Source organism: Adiantum capillus-veneris, chromosome 23 (assembly GCF_014529385.1).
Source record: "Adiantum capillus-veneris isolate H3 chromosome 23, ASM1452938v2, whole genome shotgun sequence".
Lineage (NCBI taxonomy): Eukaryota > Viridiplantae > Streptophyta > Polypodiopsida > Polypodiales > Pteridaceae > Adiantum > Adiantum capillus-veneris.
The window spans coordinates 86,395,317-86,414,309 of NC_140953.1; the positions used below are offsets into that span (position 1 = coordinate 86,395,317).

At 41.9% G+C, this 18,993-nt stretch overlaps 1 protein-coding gene across 1 annotated transcript; it reads right to left on the bottom strand.

The window, feature by feature from the left end:
* Nucleotides 1-14,001: 14,001 nt before the first annotated feature.
* On the bottom strand, nucleotides 14,002-16,292 carry LOC147428108 (uncharacterized). Its single transcript, XM_086497315.1, has 10 exons — nucleotides 16,141-16,292; nucleotides 15,786-16,053; nucleotides 15,685-15,698; nucleotides 15,368-15,408; nucleotides 15,236-15,293; nucleotides 15,032-15,145; nucleotides 14,822-14,936; nucleotides 14,373-14,414; nucleotides 14,274-14,285; nucleotides 14,002-14,170 (listed from the first exon to the last, which is right to left on the bottom strand). Exons 1-10 carry the CDS (start codon nucleotides 16,190-16,192, stop codon nucleotides 14,053-14,055), a joined length of 834 nt encoding a protein of 277 aa, XP_086353441.1. The 5' UTR covers nucleotides 16,193-16,292; the 3' UTR covers nucleotides 14,002-14,052.
* Between the last annotated feature and the right edge of the window lie 2,701 nt (nucleotides 16,293-18,993).

The window sequence follows — 18,993 nt, forward strand, 5'->3', positions numbered from 1 at the left end:
ATGAGGCCATTGTGCATAGTCTTGGTGTAGAGGCCACCGGGTCTATTTTTCAATTCCGCCTCTCACCATTTGCTTGATATTTAGATCATGAGCAGCCACAAGGCTTAAGACAAGCCTAATTGAGTTCATTTTTACGACAGGAGAAAATACTTCATTGAAGTCAATACCTTTCTTTTGAGAAAACCCTTTTACCACAAGCTTAAACTTGTACCTTTTCTTCCCGTCTTCTTCTTCCTTTAGCTTGTATACCCATTTGTTTTCAAGTGCCCACTTACCTTTAAGAAACTCAACCAAATCCCATGCTTGGTTGTGATGTAGTGAGTCCATCTCCACTTGCATGCTCTTCGTCCATTCTTCTTTGGATTCGTGTTGCATAGCTTCTTCATATGATTCCGGCTCTCCAAAATTTGAGATCAAGAGATGGTTGAAGGAAGGAACAAACCTTTCTGGAGGTCTACTTGCTCTTATAGATCTTTGGAGAATAGGTTGAGGCTCCTCATTTGGTTGACGTTGTTGCACATTGTCACTGTTTGCAGTCCTTGAGTCTTCACCGTCCTCAAGCTCCATGTACTCATCACCTGTTTCTTTTGTTTTTTTTCTTTCCAATTAATCTTTGTACATATATTGTTCGTTAAAAATACATCCCTACTCCTTAAGATTTTACCATCTTCAGGATTCCATAGGCGATACCCAAAGTCACCTTCTCCATAGCCAAAGAAGAAACACTTTTTGGACTTTGCATCTAGCTTTGATCTTAGACTTCTATCTATGTGCATGAAAGCCTCATACCTAAATACTTTGAGAAATGCATAATTCAACGGTTTACCTGTCCATGCCTCTTCTGGAACTCCCCCATCCAATGCCGTTGAGGGTGACCGGTTGATTAAGTATACAGACGTACTTAAAGCTTCCGCCCAAAGCTCAAGTGATAGGCCTACATGTAGCCGCATGCTTCGTGCTCGCTCCATGATTGTCTTGTTCATCCTTTCTAAAATCCCATTTTGTTGAGGTGTCCTTGGGGTTGTCCTTTGCCTCTGAATTCCATTGCTAGCACAAAAGCTTTCAAAAGCTTGGTTGCAATATTCACCTCCATTGTTTGATCTGAGGCATTTAACCTTGGTACCTGTCTCATTCTCCACAAAGGCTTTCCACCTTTGAAATATGGAAAATACATCGGACTTATTCTTCATGACATAAATCCATGTTTTTCTAGTCGCATCGTCTATGAATGTTACATAGTACAATGAGCCACCACGTGATGGTGTACTTGCAGGAACCCAAACATTAGAATGAACCAACTCAAGTTTTTTATTTTTTCTTTCATTTCCTGATTTTTACAATTTTACCCTCTTTTGTTTACCATAAACACAATCTTCACAGAACTCTAAGTCCACTTCTTTCAAACCTGGTAGAAGCTTCTTTGTTTGAAGGATTTGCATTCCTTTGGCACTTATATGTCCAAGCCGCTAGTGCCCCACCGCACTGTCAACTTCAGTAGTTGCTGTGCAAGCTGAAGCTTGCGGAGGACTTTACATGATTTATGTATCAAATGTCTCTAAAACTGTAATCAATGTAATCGAGTAGCCGAACGTTTCTATGTGGCATAGCCGGTTAGGACATATGTTTGTGCTTGACTTGCTCCATCTTGAGCGATCACGACCCTTTTGGTTTTTGAACCTCTCCTTAGGCCTTCCTCTTGTTTCCACTGATAGTGCAGAACTTGATGATTATCCTGTGCTTCTCCTTCGTATTTCCTTGCTTAGGAGAACACCCACAACATCATCAAACTTAAGAGTATTTGTGCCAGAAATAGAATTACTTACAACCATCACAAGGCTGTCCCAACTATCCAGTAGATATGATAGTATAAGGAGAGCTCGCAATTCGTCATCAAAATTGATTTTCACCGATCGAAGTTGACTTATGTTTGTGTTAAAGTCATTTAGGTGTTCTGCAACTGAGCCATTCTCTGCCATCTTTAGATTGAACAAGCGCTTCATAAGAAAAACCTTATTAGATGCCAATGGTTCTCGTAGAAGTCGTCAAGTGACTTCATCAAGTCCTCCGTGGTCTTCATCTTCAAAACATTGAAGGCCACCGTTGAAGCCAAAGTTTAACCGGATTGTTCCCAGTGCCTTTTGATCAAGGACAATCCATGCTTCATCTGCCATTGTTGCGGGCTTCTTCGCAAGACCGCCTAGTGGAAAATAGAGGTCCTTCTGGTAGAGATAGTCTTCCATCTGCATCTTCCAATGTTGGTAGTTTTTGCCGTTGAACTTCTCAATATTGAGCTTCTCTTCCTCCGCCATAACTTCCACTCAATTCAAGGAATCCTTTGCTTGAGATAATTTAGCTATGAGCAAAACTTGCTCTGATACCAACTGTTAGGAAATATGACGTAGCTAAATAGATATTTGAGTAGATTACTTAATGGAGAGAGATAGATTTCCCACACCAGAGATTATAGAGTAGAGAGAGAGAGAGTACACACAATATACGTGGTTCACCCAATGTGGGCTACGTCCAAGGGAAAGCAGCCACTCAATGGCTTGAGTACTTCAAAACAAGAAGTAGTTTACAAAGGGATTATACCCTTAATAGAGCTCCCACCTTGCTTCACTCTCACCACCTCACACCCACCTTGTTGCATCAACTTCACACTCTAAAATGTGTGTAGAAATGGCCTCCTTTTATAGGCCAAAAGGGCTGCCCTCTCTCATGAGAGGCAGCCATGTGTAGCCGCCCTTGTGTAGATAAGTCCAAATCGGACCCTCCAATCCGCCCATGTGTGGCCGCCCTTGAGAAGACAAGTCCGCTTTTGAATTTGGCCACTGGTCATGGACTACCGGCCACCGGCCAACCGACCGATAGTTTTTCGACCACTTTCCGGCCGCCGTCCGGCCATAATGTTCCAGCGAAGGCTGTGAAAATTTTGGTTTCCGGCGAGTGATTTTTATTTCTTGCGAGTGATTTTCCTTCACGCACAATGGCTTCTCCTCATAATGGGGGCCTTAAAAATGTGCGTTTTTAACACAGAAAATTACAAGGGGTAAATCAGGCTCCATACTTAACATTTTCTTCCTATCCTTCACAGTTATCTCCTACTTTGTTCATAGGGGTGGATTTAATAAATTTTGGCCGCAATTCTTCCTTACATAACTCTTCAAGGTTTTCTTTGGTTAATCTCGTTATGCCCATTTTTCCCAAGGTACCATGCAAATATCTCCAAAGATGTGGTTTTATCTTCAACAACTCACCCAATGTGACAGTACACTGAATGTGAGCCGACATGATTGACTACAAATTCTCCACTCTGCTTTGATCTCTTCAGTTTTGTGGTTTTACAGACTACGGATTTTTCTTCATTTTCTTCCAGGTATGACGGTAATTTCTGGAGTGTATAAGCCTTTGATCAGCTTGATTGCTATGATCCCCAATCTCCGTAAAAGAATTGTTTGTCTAGCTCCATGGGCTTTGATCTAGCCAAACTTCCTCAATTGGAGTCCACTGCAGAGTTAGACTTCCATTTTTCACTTCCCTAACTTGTTCCCACAGACGATTTGGCCAACCTTCCTCTATTAAAGGAATTCCACCTAGCCCTTCTTCACTATCTAGAACTATCAGTTCAAATTTGTCAGTCTTACTAAACATTCCCTCGGTTCTTTAGCGTCCTTTGTTTCTATAGATTCTAGTTTTGTTTTTATTTCACAGCTAGTTTTCCTATGATTTCCAATTTTGGTTTTTGTGTTTCCAGATTTGCCCCAAGTTCTTTTAAGCTTCAAGATTTGCGGCTTTCATGTCAAGGGTTGGGTAGTTTTTCAATTTTGTTTCCAATGCTTGACCCGCTTTTAGTCATGCTTGGAAGGCTTCCAAGGCTGCATTGGTTGGTTCATATATTTTGTCTACCAACACGGATCCTCTCAACCTTGGTTTTGATTCTTTAAACTTCGATGACATTGACTGAGTTATTTCCTCAACCCTTTTTTGAACTTTCTGTTCAACTTCTCTTCGTTGTTTTTGTCTTCTAAGATCGTATCTTCTATGTCTCTCTTTCTGGGAGTCTCTTGAAGGCTTTTTGCTTGTTTTTGACTTGCTTGCACTATTTTGCCTATTCTTATTGACATGTGCTCTAGTAACTACTCAAACTGGAATCATAGGTTCATCATTAGAGGGGCCACTTGGCATGACTTGTACTACATTTATGGTTGTTTTCCCCTTGTTAGGAGGATTTTTAGGATAGTCATTACAAAAATTCACACCTTTTTTACTGCATTGCATGCAATATGCCTCAACGGGTCTAGTGTTCTTATTTGGCTCTAGCCAATCATTTTTCCAATGGTCATCTGAACCACAATCAAGCATTGTCTTAGGCATTGGTTTCACCATGGATGGCCTAACTTCCTGATTTGCAATAAAATGAATGTGCTACCTCAGGAGGTGCTTGATAAGCGTGTTCTACCATGGCAGGATTTGATTGAGTGTACTACTCATCCTCTACTCTCACATTTGATGAACTTGCTTCGTTGTGAGGTGTAACTGGTACTAGAGCTTGCTCATCCACTTGCCCTTTAGGAAGCATGTACTTAACTGGTACAACATTATTTCCTAGTAGAGGTGGTTTCTGACCCTATATCGGTTGTGGTCTCTCCATAGCCATAGGTGATTTTTGTATTGGTCCTATGTTAGGTGGATACCTATACATTGGTTGTCCTTGTTGTTTCATCGGTACATAGTGGACATTTTCATCATATTTGGGCTTGTAATAACACTCATTTGTTTTATGGTTTTGTCCATTTTCCCTCAATGCCACACCATTTTGATGGTCTAGGTTGCCCTTCTGGTGGACCCTATGTTTTGGATCTCACATCGGCATACTTTGCATGTTACTCATCATATCAGTCATGCGTTTAAACATGTCTTTGATAGAATTTACATGAGCTACCACAATTGTTCCTACCTGTGCTGGCACATTTGATGTGGTACGCTCACTATAAGTGTCATTAACAACACTCTCTTCATTAAAGATTTGACAATTATCTCCCAAGTCTATTACATCCAGGATGCATGCTTCCCAAGTTGTATGTTTCTTTCTATACAGAATGACATGCAAATCCTTGTTGAGTAAACCTTCTAGAAATAATGAGACAAGTATTTCCTTAGTTGGGATTTTCAACTTCGGACATGTGTCGACGTATTGCCTCATTTGACTCACACAATCTCTCACAATCTTTCCCTGTTGTTGTTTAAAGTTGTAGATTTGTGCTATTGTGTTGTGTTTGATTTCCATTTTTGAACAAGCATCGACAAATCTCATAGCCAATGTCGATAGATCAGTGATAAATCCAGGAGGTATGGTATGAAACCAAGTTGAGGCTTTACCTTCAAAAATCATTCCAAACCCCTCAAATTGATGTGGAAGTCTGTTATGCGCTCAGCTCTCTTGACTCGGGGTAGGGGGATGTTGGGGTGGTATACAAATTGTATATATCGCATGCGTTCAAGGACTATTTCTAAAACTCCTTATGTATGAATTTTCGACAAATAAAATGTACCTTTTTCCTATTGTGTGAAAATGTGAGAAAAAAACAAAATTTAATAACCCCTTTTGCTACACTCACATGAGATTCTCATAATTATTAAGTGACCCCACCCCCCAAGTCTCCGGATGTGCCTGAAGCTTGCTAAATGGTCATATGGATCCCCTCATCCACTATATTTGTTGACCCATTTTTGAAAGTCAACTAGTCTGACCCTACGGTTGTGCTCTACATGTGCTCTCTTGGTCGATGTTTCTTCCACTAAGCCTTCAAACCAGTTGCTTGGTAGGTGTGACTCATGTGGACCTCTTCTTGTCCTAGTGTCACCCGTTCTTCTCCTATTATTGTTGGTTCTTGCATCTCTTCCCCAATTCTCATCATTCAGATGGTTGCCTCAGGTTGTGCTTCCCTACTAGTTGGCCATACTGGTTCCAAATTCTATCGTGTTTTAGGTCTCATACCCATGATGATTTCTCAGATCAAGTATCCATGGTACTCTGTCTGTTCAACCTCCTTCGTAGTCATCATAGCAAAGTTATTGTTATAACAATCCCTATAGAGATAGACAGGTAGGTTTGCTAGGCCTTTCTCCCTTATCTTGAAGATGTACATGAATTTCAAGGGTGTCAGTTTCCATGGTTTAGCATGAGTTGTCCATATCATATCCATGACATTATTGTCCTCCCAACAGTAAACTCCAAGTTGTTGGTTATTGGTAGGTATGCGCTTCAAAGGTTTGGCATCTATTTAGTTATATCCTTCTAATTCTAACTTTGGTGGTACTTCTATAGTGGTCACGTCTAGAATGAACGTATCAACTTCCAATCCCCATCAATCCATAGTGTCAAGGTTCTAAATTTTGAAATATTGCACTCCGTTTCGGTCCATATAGAAGCTATCCTACTTGTTGGCTCTAACCTCCTCTTTAAACTCAACTATGTGTTCATTGATCTTTACCACATATTCATCATTAGGATTCAGGTTAATCTAAACCCCGTCACTACAAGAGCTTGCTTGAATTTTGACGTCAAATTATCGGTGTCAATGGCGGCGTCGGTATATGTGTAGGTAAATCTGGAGGGAAATCAAGTTTTTAAAAGTTTTATTTTTTAAATTTTAGGCGCTTATATCGACGCCCATACCGACACTCATAGCAAAAAAACAAAACCGCGGGTCTTTACTACGCATTTTCCTCCTTTCTTCTCTTCTTCTCTCGCCCTCCTCCTCCTCACTTGCTATATATTTGCTGCCTCGCAACTTGCCAGAGGTGAGATTCTCACTTGTGGACTACTCCCCATCAACAAGGTGAGATTCTTTGCAAGTTTCCTTGTAGATTTGTGCACTTTAGTGTATGTGTGTGTAACATAGCGTGTGTGTGCGCGCTTTTGCAAGTCTGAGGACATTTTTCCAACTCTTTCTTGCTCAAATAGGCCACATGAGAGTGCTCTAACATTGTTTTTTGTTGCATACACACACACACATTCACATAAACATGCATGCAAGTAAATAAAATGCACACTAAACAATATAAACACACTATATACGACACACACATATTTTTCAATTTAAATAAAATGTTATTTTATAAGTAATATTAATTAAAAATCGTCATTAACTGAGAAAGATAACTACATTTTATCATTAAAAGATAGAGAATGTGAGGTTGTTAGAGCTAGCGACAAATAGTAGAAGAACTGTAAACGAACTTTGGAAATGCAAAAGTCTGTGACAATTGACTTGTGTACTTCAAAAACATAAACGGACTTCGACAAACGAAGTAAAATAATGCAATCGAACTTCAATAGTGCACACAGACTTCAAAAAAAACCCTAATATATAGTCATTGACCAATAAAGACGCGATTAGTACCCTGTGGTCTTGATCTTCGTGCACCTCTAGACTGAGGTGTGCGGAGATCGGGCATGGCTAGAGAATGTGAGGTTGTTAGAGCTAGCAACAAATAGTAGAAAAAACGCAAACAGACTTTGATAAACGAAGTAAAATAACACAATCAGACTTCAATAACGCACACAAAGTTCAAAAACCCTAATATATAGTCATTGACCAATAAAGACAAGATTATTACCCTGTGGTCCTAATCTCTGTGCACCTCTAGACCGAGGTGTGCGAGGATCGGGCATGGCTAGAGAATGTGAGGTTGTTAAAGATAGCTGCAAATAGTAGAAAAAACGCAAAAGGACTTCAAAAACGCAAACGGACTTTGACAAACGAAGTAAAATAATGCAATTGGACTTCAATAGCACACACAGACTTCAAAAACCCTAGTATATAGTCATTGACCAATAAAGATGAGATTTATTACCCTGTGGTCTTGATCTCTGTGCACCTCTAGATCGAGGTGTGCGTGGATCGGGCATGGCTAGAGAATGTGAGGTTGTCATGTATTGTCATTTAGTTAGTGGTGTATACTTATAACAAGAGTGATTTAATTATTTGTTGCATCATTGGTAGATAAAGTATGGACGATAGGATGGTGTGTCCGTGTGCGCATTGCAAGCATCAGATCTTTTGAAAACAAAAAAATATGTGACCAGCACATATGCAATAACTGTCTCTTTCCCATAGAGCAACTACAAGACATGTGTTATCGATCTTATGGTTCGGAGGCAATAGATCAAACTTTGTAAGTAGATATTGCTCCAACTTCATCCCAGTGAAGACAATTTTCAAATGAACAGCCATCGACTGAGTCGGGGAAGGGTACAAAGCGAGCTTTTTGAGTGAGCTTTTTGTCCATGGAGCGAGCTTCTTTCTATGGCCTTACAAAAATAGCTCGCTTGGCTAGCATTTTTCTTGAGCTCTTTGTCCATTGAGCGAGCTTTTTTCTATGTATTCTTCAAAAGAGCTCTTTGACCAGCCTAATACTTTGAAAACATGCACTCCATGGGCTTTGTTCTCCAAGGGAACCACTCCTTGCTCGTCTCTGAAAGAAATGTGCATTGTCTCTGAAATGGAAGAGACAATTTCAGGAGACGTGTTTAGTGTCAAGGTTAGGATGCCTAGAATCCTGAGATGTTGGTCAAAGAGAGACAAATGGAGTGCGATTCAGAGGGAGTTAAGTGAGGTTGCTTCGGCATTACAGGGAGGACCGGTCTTGGCAAGTGGATTTGGATCCCATGGTGTGAGCAATACGCACCAATGATGTGGCTGCGTTTGGGTCGTCATAGCTATAGGAGGGACAGATACAGTGTGTTTTAGATGGAGGAATGCACATTCTCTCTAAAATCCGTTGTTTTTCCGTTGCCTGCCAAATTTTGTAGCGAAGGCGACCCAAACGTAGCTAGATCATTGTTGTGTGCTACTCACTCCATGGGTATACGGGATCCAAACCCACTTGCCAATACCGGCTCTCTGTATAGGCCGACGCAGCCTCACTCAACTCCCTCTGAAACGCACTCCATCTGTCCATCTTTGACCAATATCTGAGAGTTCTGAACGTCCGACCACATTGACACTAAACATGCCTCCTCAATACTATGGAAACATGCAATCCATGTGCTTCATTTGCCAAGGGAATCAATCCTGGCTCGACTATGAAAGGAATTCGCATTTCCTCTAAAGTCCGCTGCGTTTTTCCATCGCCGTCGAATCTTGTAGCAAAGGCGACCCAAACGCAGCCAGATCTTTGTTGTGTGCTACTCACTCCATGGGTATACGGGATCCAAACCCACTTGCCAATACCGGCTCTCTGTATAGGCCGACGTAGCCTCACTCAACTCCCTCTGAAACGCACTCCATCTATCCCTCTTTGACCAACATCTGAGAGTTCCGAGCGTCCGACCACATTGACACTAAACATGCCTCCTCAATACTCTAGAAACATGCAATCCATGTGCTTCATTTGCCAAGGGAATCAATCCTGGCTCGACTATGAAAGGAATTTTCATTTCCTCTAAAGTCCACTGTGTTTTTCCGTCGCCGTCGAATCTTGTAGCAAAGGCGACCCAAAGCAGCCAGAACTTTGTTGTGTGCTACTCACTCCATGGGTATACGGGATCCAAAACCACTTGCCAAGGCCGGCTCTCTGTATAGGCCAACGTAGCCTCACTCAACTCCCTCTGAAACGCACTCCATATATCCCTCTTTGACCAACATATGAGTGTTCCGAGCGTCTGACCACATTGACACTAAACATGCATCCTCAATACTCGGGAAACATGGAATCCGTGTGCTTCGTGTGCCAAGGGAATCACTCATGGCTCGACTATGAAAGGAATTCGCATTTCCTCTGAAATCCGCTGCGTTTTCTCGTTGTCGTCCAATTTGTAGCTAAGGTGACCCAAACGCAGCTAGATCATTGTTGTGTGCTACTCACTCGTGACGGGCTCTCCGTATAGGCCGACGCAGCCTCACTCAACTCTCTCTGAAACACACTCCATTTGTCCCTCTTTGACCAACATTTGAGTGTTCCGAGCGTCCGACCATCTTGACACTAAACATGCCTCCTGAATACTTTGGAAACATGCAATCCATGTGCTTCGTTTGCCAAGGGAATCACTCCTGGCTCCACTATGAGAGAAATTCGCATTTCCTCTAAAATTTGCTGCGATTTCTCGTCGTCGTCAAATGTTCTAGCTAAGGTGACCCAAACGTAGCTAGATCATTGTTGTTTGCTACTTACTCAAGACCAGCTCTTCGTAGAGGCTGATGCAACCTCACTCGACTCTCTCTGAAATGCACACCATCTGTCTACTGCGTTTTTTTATCGCCGTCGAATCTTGTAGTCAATGCGACCCAAATGAAACTAGATCAGTGGTGTGTATTGCTCATGCCATGGGTATACGTGATCTAAACCAACTTTCCTAGGCTGGCTCTCCGTATATAGGCCGTCGCAGTCTCACTCAACTCCCTTTGAAACGCACTCCATCTGTCCCTCTTTGACCAACAACTTAGTGTTTTGAGCGTTCGACCACACTGACACTAAACATGCATCCTCAATACTCTGGAAACATGGAATCCATGTGCTTCGTTTGGCTCGACTATGAAAGGAATTCGCATTTCCTCTGAAATCCACTACGTTTTCTTGTCACCGTCCAATCTTGTAGATAAGGTGACCCAAACACAGCTAGATCATTGTTGTGTGCTACTCACTCGTGACCGGCTCTCCGAATAGGCCGACGTAGCCTCACTCAACTCTCTTTGAAATACACTCCATCTGTCCCTCTTTGACCAACATTTGAGTGTTCCCAGCGTCCGACCACCTTGACACTAAACATGCCTCATGAATACTTTGGAAACATGCAATCCATGTGCTTCGTTTGCCAAGGGATTCACTCCTGGCTCCACTATGAGAGGAATTCGCATTTCCTCTGAAATCTGTTGCGATTTCTCATCGTCATCAAATGTTTTAGCTAAGGTGACCCAAACGTAGCTAGATCATTGTTGTTTGCTACTTACTCAAGACCAGCTCTTCGTAGAGGCTGATGCAACCTCACTCGACTCTCTCTGAAATGCACACCATCTGTCTACTACGTTTTTTTATCGCCGTCGAATCTTGTAGTCAATGCGACCCAAATGAAACTAGATCAGTGGTGTGTATTGCTCATGCCATGGGTATACGTGATCTAAACCAACTTTCCTAGGCTGGCTCTCCGTATATAGGCCGTCGCAGTCTCACTCAACTCCCTTTGAAACGCACTCCATCTGTCCCTCTTTGACCAACAACTTAGTGTTTTGAGCGTTCGACCACACTGACACTGAACATGCATCCTCAATACTCTGGAAACATGGAATCCATGTGCTTCGTTTGGCTCGACTATGAAAGGAATTCGCATTTCCTCTGCAATCCACTGCGTTTTCTCGTCACCGTCCAATCTTGTAGCTAAGGTGACCCAAACCTAGCTAGATCATTGTTGTGTGCTACTCACTCGTGACCGGCTCTCCGAATAGGCCAACGTAGCCTCACTCAACTCTCTTTGAAATACACTCCATCTGTCCCTCTTTGACCCACATTTGAGTGTTCCGAGCGTCCGACCACCTTGACACTAAACATGCCTTATGAATACTTTGGAAACATGCAATCCATGTGCTTCTTTCGCCTAGGGAATCACTCCTGGATCCACTATGAGAGGAATTCACATTTCCTCTGAGATCTGGTGCGATTGCTCGTCGTCCTCAAATGTTTTAGCTAAGGTGACCCAAACGTAGCTAGATCATTATTGTTTGCTACTTGCCAAGACCGGCTCTCTGTATAGGCCGACGTAGCCTCACTCATCTCCCTCTGAAACGCACTCCATCTATCCCTCTTTGACCAACATCTGAGTGTTCCGAGCGTCCGACCACATTGACACTAAACATGCATCCTCAATACTCTGGAAACATGGATTCCATGTGCTTCGTTTGCCAAGGGAATCAATCCAGGCTCGACTATGAAAGGAATTTGCATTTCCTCTGAAATCCGTTGCGTTCTCTCATCGCCGTCCAATCTTGTAGCTAAGGTGACCCAAACGCAGCTACATCATTGTTGTGTGCTACTCACTCGTGACGGGCTCTCAGTATAGGCCGACGCAGCCTCACTCAACTCCCTTTGAAACGCACTCCATCTGTCCCTCTTTGACCAACATTTGAGTGTTCCGAGCGTCCGACCACCTTGACACTAAACATGCCTTCTGAATACTTTGGAAACATGCAATCCATGTGCTTCCTTTGCCAGGGGAATCACTCTTGGCTCCACTATGGGAGTAATTCGCATGTTCTCTAAAATCTGCTGCGATTTCTTGTCGTCGTTAATTGTTTTAGCTAAGGTGACCCAAACATAGCTAGATCATTGTTGTTTGCTACTTACTCAAGGCCAGCTCTTCATATAGGCTGATGCAACCTCACTCAACTCTCTTTGAAACGCACTCAACTCTATCTGAAACGCACACCATCTGTCTGCTGCATTTTTTTATCGCCGTCGAATCTTCTCATCAAGGCGACCCAAATTCAACTAGATCAGTGGTGTGTATTGTGGGTATACGTGATCTAAACCCACTTACCAAGGTTGGCTCTCCGTATATAGGCCATCGCAGCCTCACTCAACTCCCTTTGAAACGCACTCCATCTGTCCTTCTTTGACCAACAACTCAGTGTTTTGAGCGTTCGACCACTTTGACACTAACCATGCCTTATTATCACCTTGAAAAAATGCAATCCATGTTTTTTGTTCCCCAAGAAAACCCCTCCTCGCTTGGCTCTGAGAGGAATGCCCGTTTTCTCTAAAATCCGCTGCGTTTTTCCATCGCCGCCGAATCTTGTAGCCAAGGCAACCCTAGTGCATCAAGATTAGAGATGTATGTTGCTAATGCCGACGCAACCTCACTGAGCTCCCTCTAAAACGCTGTTAGGAAATAAGACGTAGCTAAATAGATTTTTGAGTAGATTACTTAATGGAGAGAGATAGATTTCACACACAAGAGATTATAGAGTAGATATAGAGAGAGAGTACACACGATATACGTGGTTCACCCAATGTGGGCTACGTCCACGGGAAAGCAGCCACTCAATGGCTTTAGCACTTCAAAAGAAGAAGTAGTTTACAAAGGGGTTAAACCCTTGATAGAGCTCCCGCCTTGCTTCACTCTCACCACCTCACACTCACCTTGTTGCATCAACTTCACACTATGAAATGTGTGTAGAAATGGCTTTCTTTTATAGGCCAAAAGGGCTGCCCTCTCTTATGAGAGGCAGCCATGTGTAGCCGCCCTTGTGTGAATAAGTCCAAATCGGACCCTCCAATCCGCCCATGTGTGGCCGCCCTTGAGAAGACAAGTCCGCTTTTGAATTCGGCCACCGGCCACCAGCCATTGACTTCCGACCACCGACCACCGGCCATTGACTTCTGACCACCGACCATCGGCCATTGACTACCGGCCACCGGCCAACCGACCGGTTGTTTTCCGACCACTTTCCAGCCGCCGTCCGGCCATAATATTCCCGCGAAAAGGAATATTCCGGCAGAAAAAAAGTCTCGGGGGCCTCTAAAGTTTCCCTTGATTCTTGTCCGTGAAAATTTTGGTTTCCGGTGAGTGATTTTCCTTCACGCACGATGGCTTCTCCTCATAATGGGGGCCTTACAAATGTGCGCTTTTACCACAGAAAACTACAAGGGTAAATCAGGCTCCATACTTAACAAACGCAACCTCATTGAGCTCCCGAACACCTTGATACTAAACATGTCTCCTCAACTCCATTCTCGCGCCAAATAGAGGATTATACAGTGTCTCTGGAATCCACTACGTTTTTCTGTCTTTGTTCAACACATTATCACATTGTTCACATTACAATATCATGATACAAAGAAGGAAGAAAACATTTTACATACAAAACTTCCAATATTTGCAATGGCAAACACATATTCACATTTAAAGGCATTACAATGTCACAAATGAACAAGAAATAGAATGTAATCAACAGTATGAATCCGTCGTGAACCACTAGATAGGTTATTACAACTTTTCAAATTGTACATCTCAAATATAATTGTAGACAACTAGTGTTTGTCCATATCCCATAGTCATTGTTCTAATGCTTTTCTTTTGCTTAACCGCACTGCCTGTGCTTTCATAATTTTTGGAAGCTCATCCAAAAATGTTTTACTACTCTCCATGATTGTGAAGTATCGTCCCATATGGCTACCAAGAAATGCAAGAACACCTGTGTCTCCTCCATATTGCACTACCACATCTCCCTTCTTGGTATACATGTTCAACATTTGATACAAATAGCAATGCCCACGTTCCATTCCTCCTGTGACGAGAGGACTTGTGAGAATAGAAGACAAGTCGAGAAAGCAACAAAGCTACACAGTAAAAGCAATTACAAAAAAGGACGTACCTCTCAATGGTGTTCCATCTTCTTGCATGGTCCATTCGCTCTCTTGGATTGTATCCAGCCATGTGTCCTCATCGGGTTTCAGCACTTCAGCAATTGGGGCTTGGTTTTTCTTGAAAACGGTAAGAAGAAGTGATCTTACAATCATATTAACATCCTTGCATACTGGTGTCTTGCAAACTGTGACTGTAGTGTATGTTGGCTCCCAGCCTGCGGCTATTGCAACATCATGTACCATTCGATGTTGGATAGGTATGCAAACAACAACAAATATGCCATTGTCATCTGCTGTCAAAAAACTCAGACGTGCAACTTTGCCGAATTGACAAACGTCCATGTCATTCCATTTCTGTGTAGATGACGACGGGATACCGTGCACGAGGCAATTTGGAGGCAAGAACATGAATGAAGCGGACACTGAGACAGCCACCCAAACCCCATCTCGGACATACACACGGTTGTCCTTTTTCACTTGGCCTTCGATGCATGCCAACATGGAGCCAACAATCTCATTTTCTTCCATGCTTGTATCCAAGAAGGAGATAGACACATTCTGCTCGTCGAACACTGAAGAACACAACCAACAAAACAAAGTAGTTGGTCAACAAAATACAACTCAAAAGATGATAGCATTAAGATTCTCAAAAAGGTCTTACAAAAACCTAGATCATCGCTTGCCACCATCTGCTGATCTCCCTCATGATGATCTAACAATTGCTCCAAGGACTGGGAGAATTCTTTAAGCTCTTTTTCATTTGGCCCAACCGCATCATGCTCTATATTAAAGATCATTAAAACGGTTCTCGTAAAGACAAGATTCTCAGATTCTTTTCAATTACAGATTTTGTCATACATTTGCAACTCACTTCTTTTCTTTAATTCGCTTGAGGATGGTTTCTTTCCTATGTCTTTTGGAGTCCCCGTCTGCAACAAAAAACTCTTAGCGAACTCACAATTTCAAAATGATGCGTTTGCAACGTTCCAAGATCAAAACATACTCTAGAATACGATACTTGGCCGACTTTATCAGATGAAGGGGCTGTTTTTGTTGTTGTAGTGTTTTTTGTAGGTGTTTCCGGCGTCTCCACCCGGATAGCCCTCCGTGCACGTTCCTCCCTCTCCTTGACAGCATTGTTATGTTGCAGTTCTTCGCTGGCAGGAAATTTACCCTCTTTATACTCAAGAAACCAAGGGCACGAGTAATAAACTGTTTTGTTGAAGTTACGTGCCAACTGCGCTGGGTTGAAAATAGTATCTTTCTTTGAGATATCCAAGACGTCAGATAGAGTCCGAGAGCTTCTAATGTTGAAGTTACACGTGGTCAACCACCTACAAAATCAGAAGATGTTAGACCAATTTGCTTCTTTCCACATTGAGCTCTCCCAATGACAGAAGTGCCAAGAGCAATATTCCAACCTGCAAAGACATCTTTGACCGGCGTCTGTGAGTGCTTTCTTAAGGTCAGGGCTACCTCTTCCCGAAGATTTAAATTTTCCAAGCTCATATTGGAACGCCTCAGTTCTGTGAGTCAACTTTGCTTCTTCTAGAAAGGAATCAAGCATCTCTCCTGGACCAAGCTTGGATGTGATATTTCTCATGTTGTTGTATAGAAAACGAGCTTCACGCTCTATGGTGTTCCATAGAGCCTCCACACGCATCCAATCACGGAATGAGACATGGTCAGCTGCAATAAAGGACATAGAGAATAATGTCAATTACATTGAGTGAAACATGTCATTTTTTATTCTGCAAAAAAAAGGAACGATAATACCTGTCTGTGGAATATCCAAACTTTTGACATTTATAGGATCAGAAGAGGCCATTTCTCGAAGAATGTAAGTTTTCTTCTCAGGAGGCAGATTAGCACATGCCAGAACATACAATCTATCCTCAGTAATCCACTTGGGCCGGTTAGTCCATTCAATAGTCCGCAAGGTTCTGAACATATAATCAAATCAGCACTAGACATAGAGTAGTGATCCACAATACACTTTCTTACCTCCACCATTCATCGCCTAGATTGGGATCAACAATAGCGAGTGCCTGCTTTGTCCTCCTCCTGCTCGGACCATCTGCCTTAAAAAAAGCTTTCTTGTAGCGTTGTTGAAACTCTGAAGGTAGCATAGTGTCCTTTTCAGCTTGTAGTTGTTTCAAGGCTATAGCGTACTTGTCCTACAATGCATTCAAACCTTTGAGATGCACACGTTGAGTGAATGAAGACTACATAATAGCGTATACTTACCGGATTAAGCAATTGTGACATCACTGCCACTGGAACGTTATACCACGCTTTCTTTCCAACTTTCTTTTCAATATCTGATTGCATCCATTTGTAGACTGTGAAATGTATCTTGTTAACCAAGGCGTCTTTTGAAGCTAAGCCCATTGCACAACATCCACAACATGTCAGTGTAAGAAGTGGTGACATATCCGGAATCATTCAACCTACAAATCACCACAAAATACATGTCAATAAAATTATGCATTTTAGAAGAAACTTAGAAATGAGCAATGGTGGTTACACTTGCCTATTGATGCGCATCACAATGCTCAACATATCTGTCTCATTTTTATCATCCACCTTCACAAGATCTACTCGAACTCTAGGATGCATTGAAGCGTCATTTTGATAAGCCGGAGCTGCACGTAAGTATCTTTGAAACAATGTATTGATTGACAACCGGATTTGATAATTGCAAAGAGGAGAGAAACTTACATGTTTGCAAAACTCCCATCCAAGCTGCAAGGCAATGATTCCCATCCCAAGTATAGAACATCTTACCACTCAAATCACTCCAACATGTATCAAAAATTTCACGCTCAAAATCTTCATTGGCAAGGTGCCACAACTCATCCCACTGCTCTGTAATCTCGCTGGTTACTAGTACTGTCGGATGACCAGGAGCATCAACAGAACAAATAAATGAACCCTTTGGCTCAAAGTATCCCTCTGTCAAAAACGCCTCTTTGAGAGGCTGTAGTCTCTTGGGATCCCAACTAACCTGCCTTGCCTTCTCCAATTTCAAGAGACGACAACGCGGCACCCAAGGCAACAACTGTTCTCTCTCATCCTGCTCAAGGTCATTTCAAGATAAGTGCCAAGATAAATTGAAAAGGTGGTGATCCATTTAGAGTTATGAAGGACAACTTACTTTTAATTTTGTGAGATGCTTTGAAAGCATGTCTTGACGAAGGGTAACGTCCTTATTCATGGGAAATTCTCCCCCAGCATTAGCTCCCTCTTCAATGTATGCTTCAATCTCTTCATCATGAAGCTCCTCTTCACATTCTTCTCTCTCAAATGTGCATGTTATTGATTCATGTCGGATGTGCTCTTTAGCAAGATTTTCTTTCTTACTCTTCCGCTTTCGATCATATGTACTAACAGATTCAACTCTAGTACCCGAAACTGTCATCTCACTGTTTGTGCCTAGATGTAATTGGGATGACCTATCCATCGAAGTCTTTGTCGATTCGACCTCTTGTCCAATGTCATTGAGAATTTTCTAAAATAAGAGAGGACCTTAGCAAAATGAAAAATACACTAGAGAGTTTAAACTAGCCAAAACTCAGGCTCTCACCAATTCATCTTTGGGCCAGGCAACGATGGTATTCACAGCACAGCACAAAGTTTTGGTGTCCTCGTCCATTGGATTGAGATGACGCAAAGGTGCATCCTTTCCAGCATAAACTTGAACCACAGATACACCATAACATCCACTAGGCATTCTTGAGCCATGCAGAACGTCCAAATTTGATACCTTTGTAATCTTCCCTCTACCAATAGCTTCTCCATTGTTCAGGATTTCAACTAGACTTCCCACGATTCTTTTACCCCTTGCCAAGGGAGCGGCTTTCTTTGCTTTTGTGGGAGACATGTCTTATGGAGGTCTGCCAAAATGAGAAAGTAATTTAAATATAGATTTCGAATAGATATAGATAAACAGTCTCTCTACATCTTTGAAGTTCCGAATGTATTGTAGAAAAAAACACGGAATCTACATCTTTGAAGTTCCTAATGTATTTTAGGTCTCTCTGAAAAGGAACCTTAATTTTTACTTGAATCTGGGGAGCATAGCACCCCAGGATTCTAGCTTAATCTAAAAGATTGTTTACAATGTAGGGATTAAGATTCATGAATTTTAGGTAGTGAAACCATTATTCGTAGAGCCAATGTTATTGTGCATATTTAATTTGAAAGGACATCTTCAAGCATAGAAATCAATATGTTGTGTTTGCTTTAGGTTTCAATTCCTATCAACATTGTTTTTTGGTCTAAGTATAGGCCAAAACAAAATCAAATTGGACATGCATACGTACTCTTAAAAAGTGTACTTGCCCACAAATCCTAACCCTAAGTGGGCACCATTAATAAGTGTCAGTTTTATAGTTATTTTAATTCAATAAAGGTATGTTTTTTACTATCCTATTTATTTAAATGCACTTCTAGCTATGATTGCCATTATAAATAGTATGAAAAAAAAATTAACACCTAAAAAATTTGGGAAGAGTCTAATCCAAAGCAAAAGCATATCTACTTGAATGTATGAGGAAAAGGTAAGGGAGTCTTGACATGCAAACAATGGAGGAACCAAATCACCATTTTTTATAGAATGGACCAAAA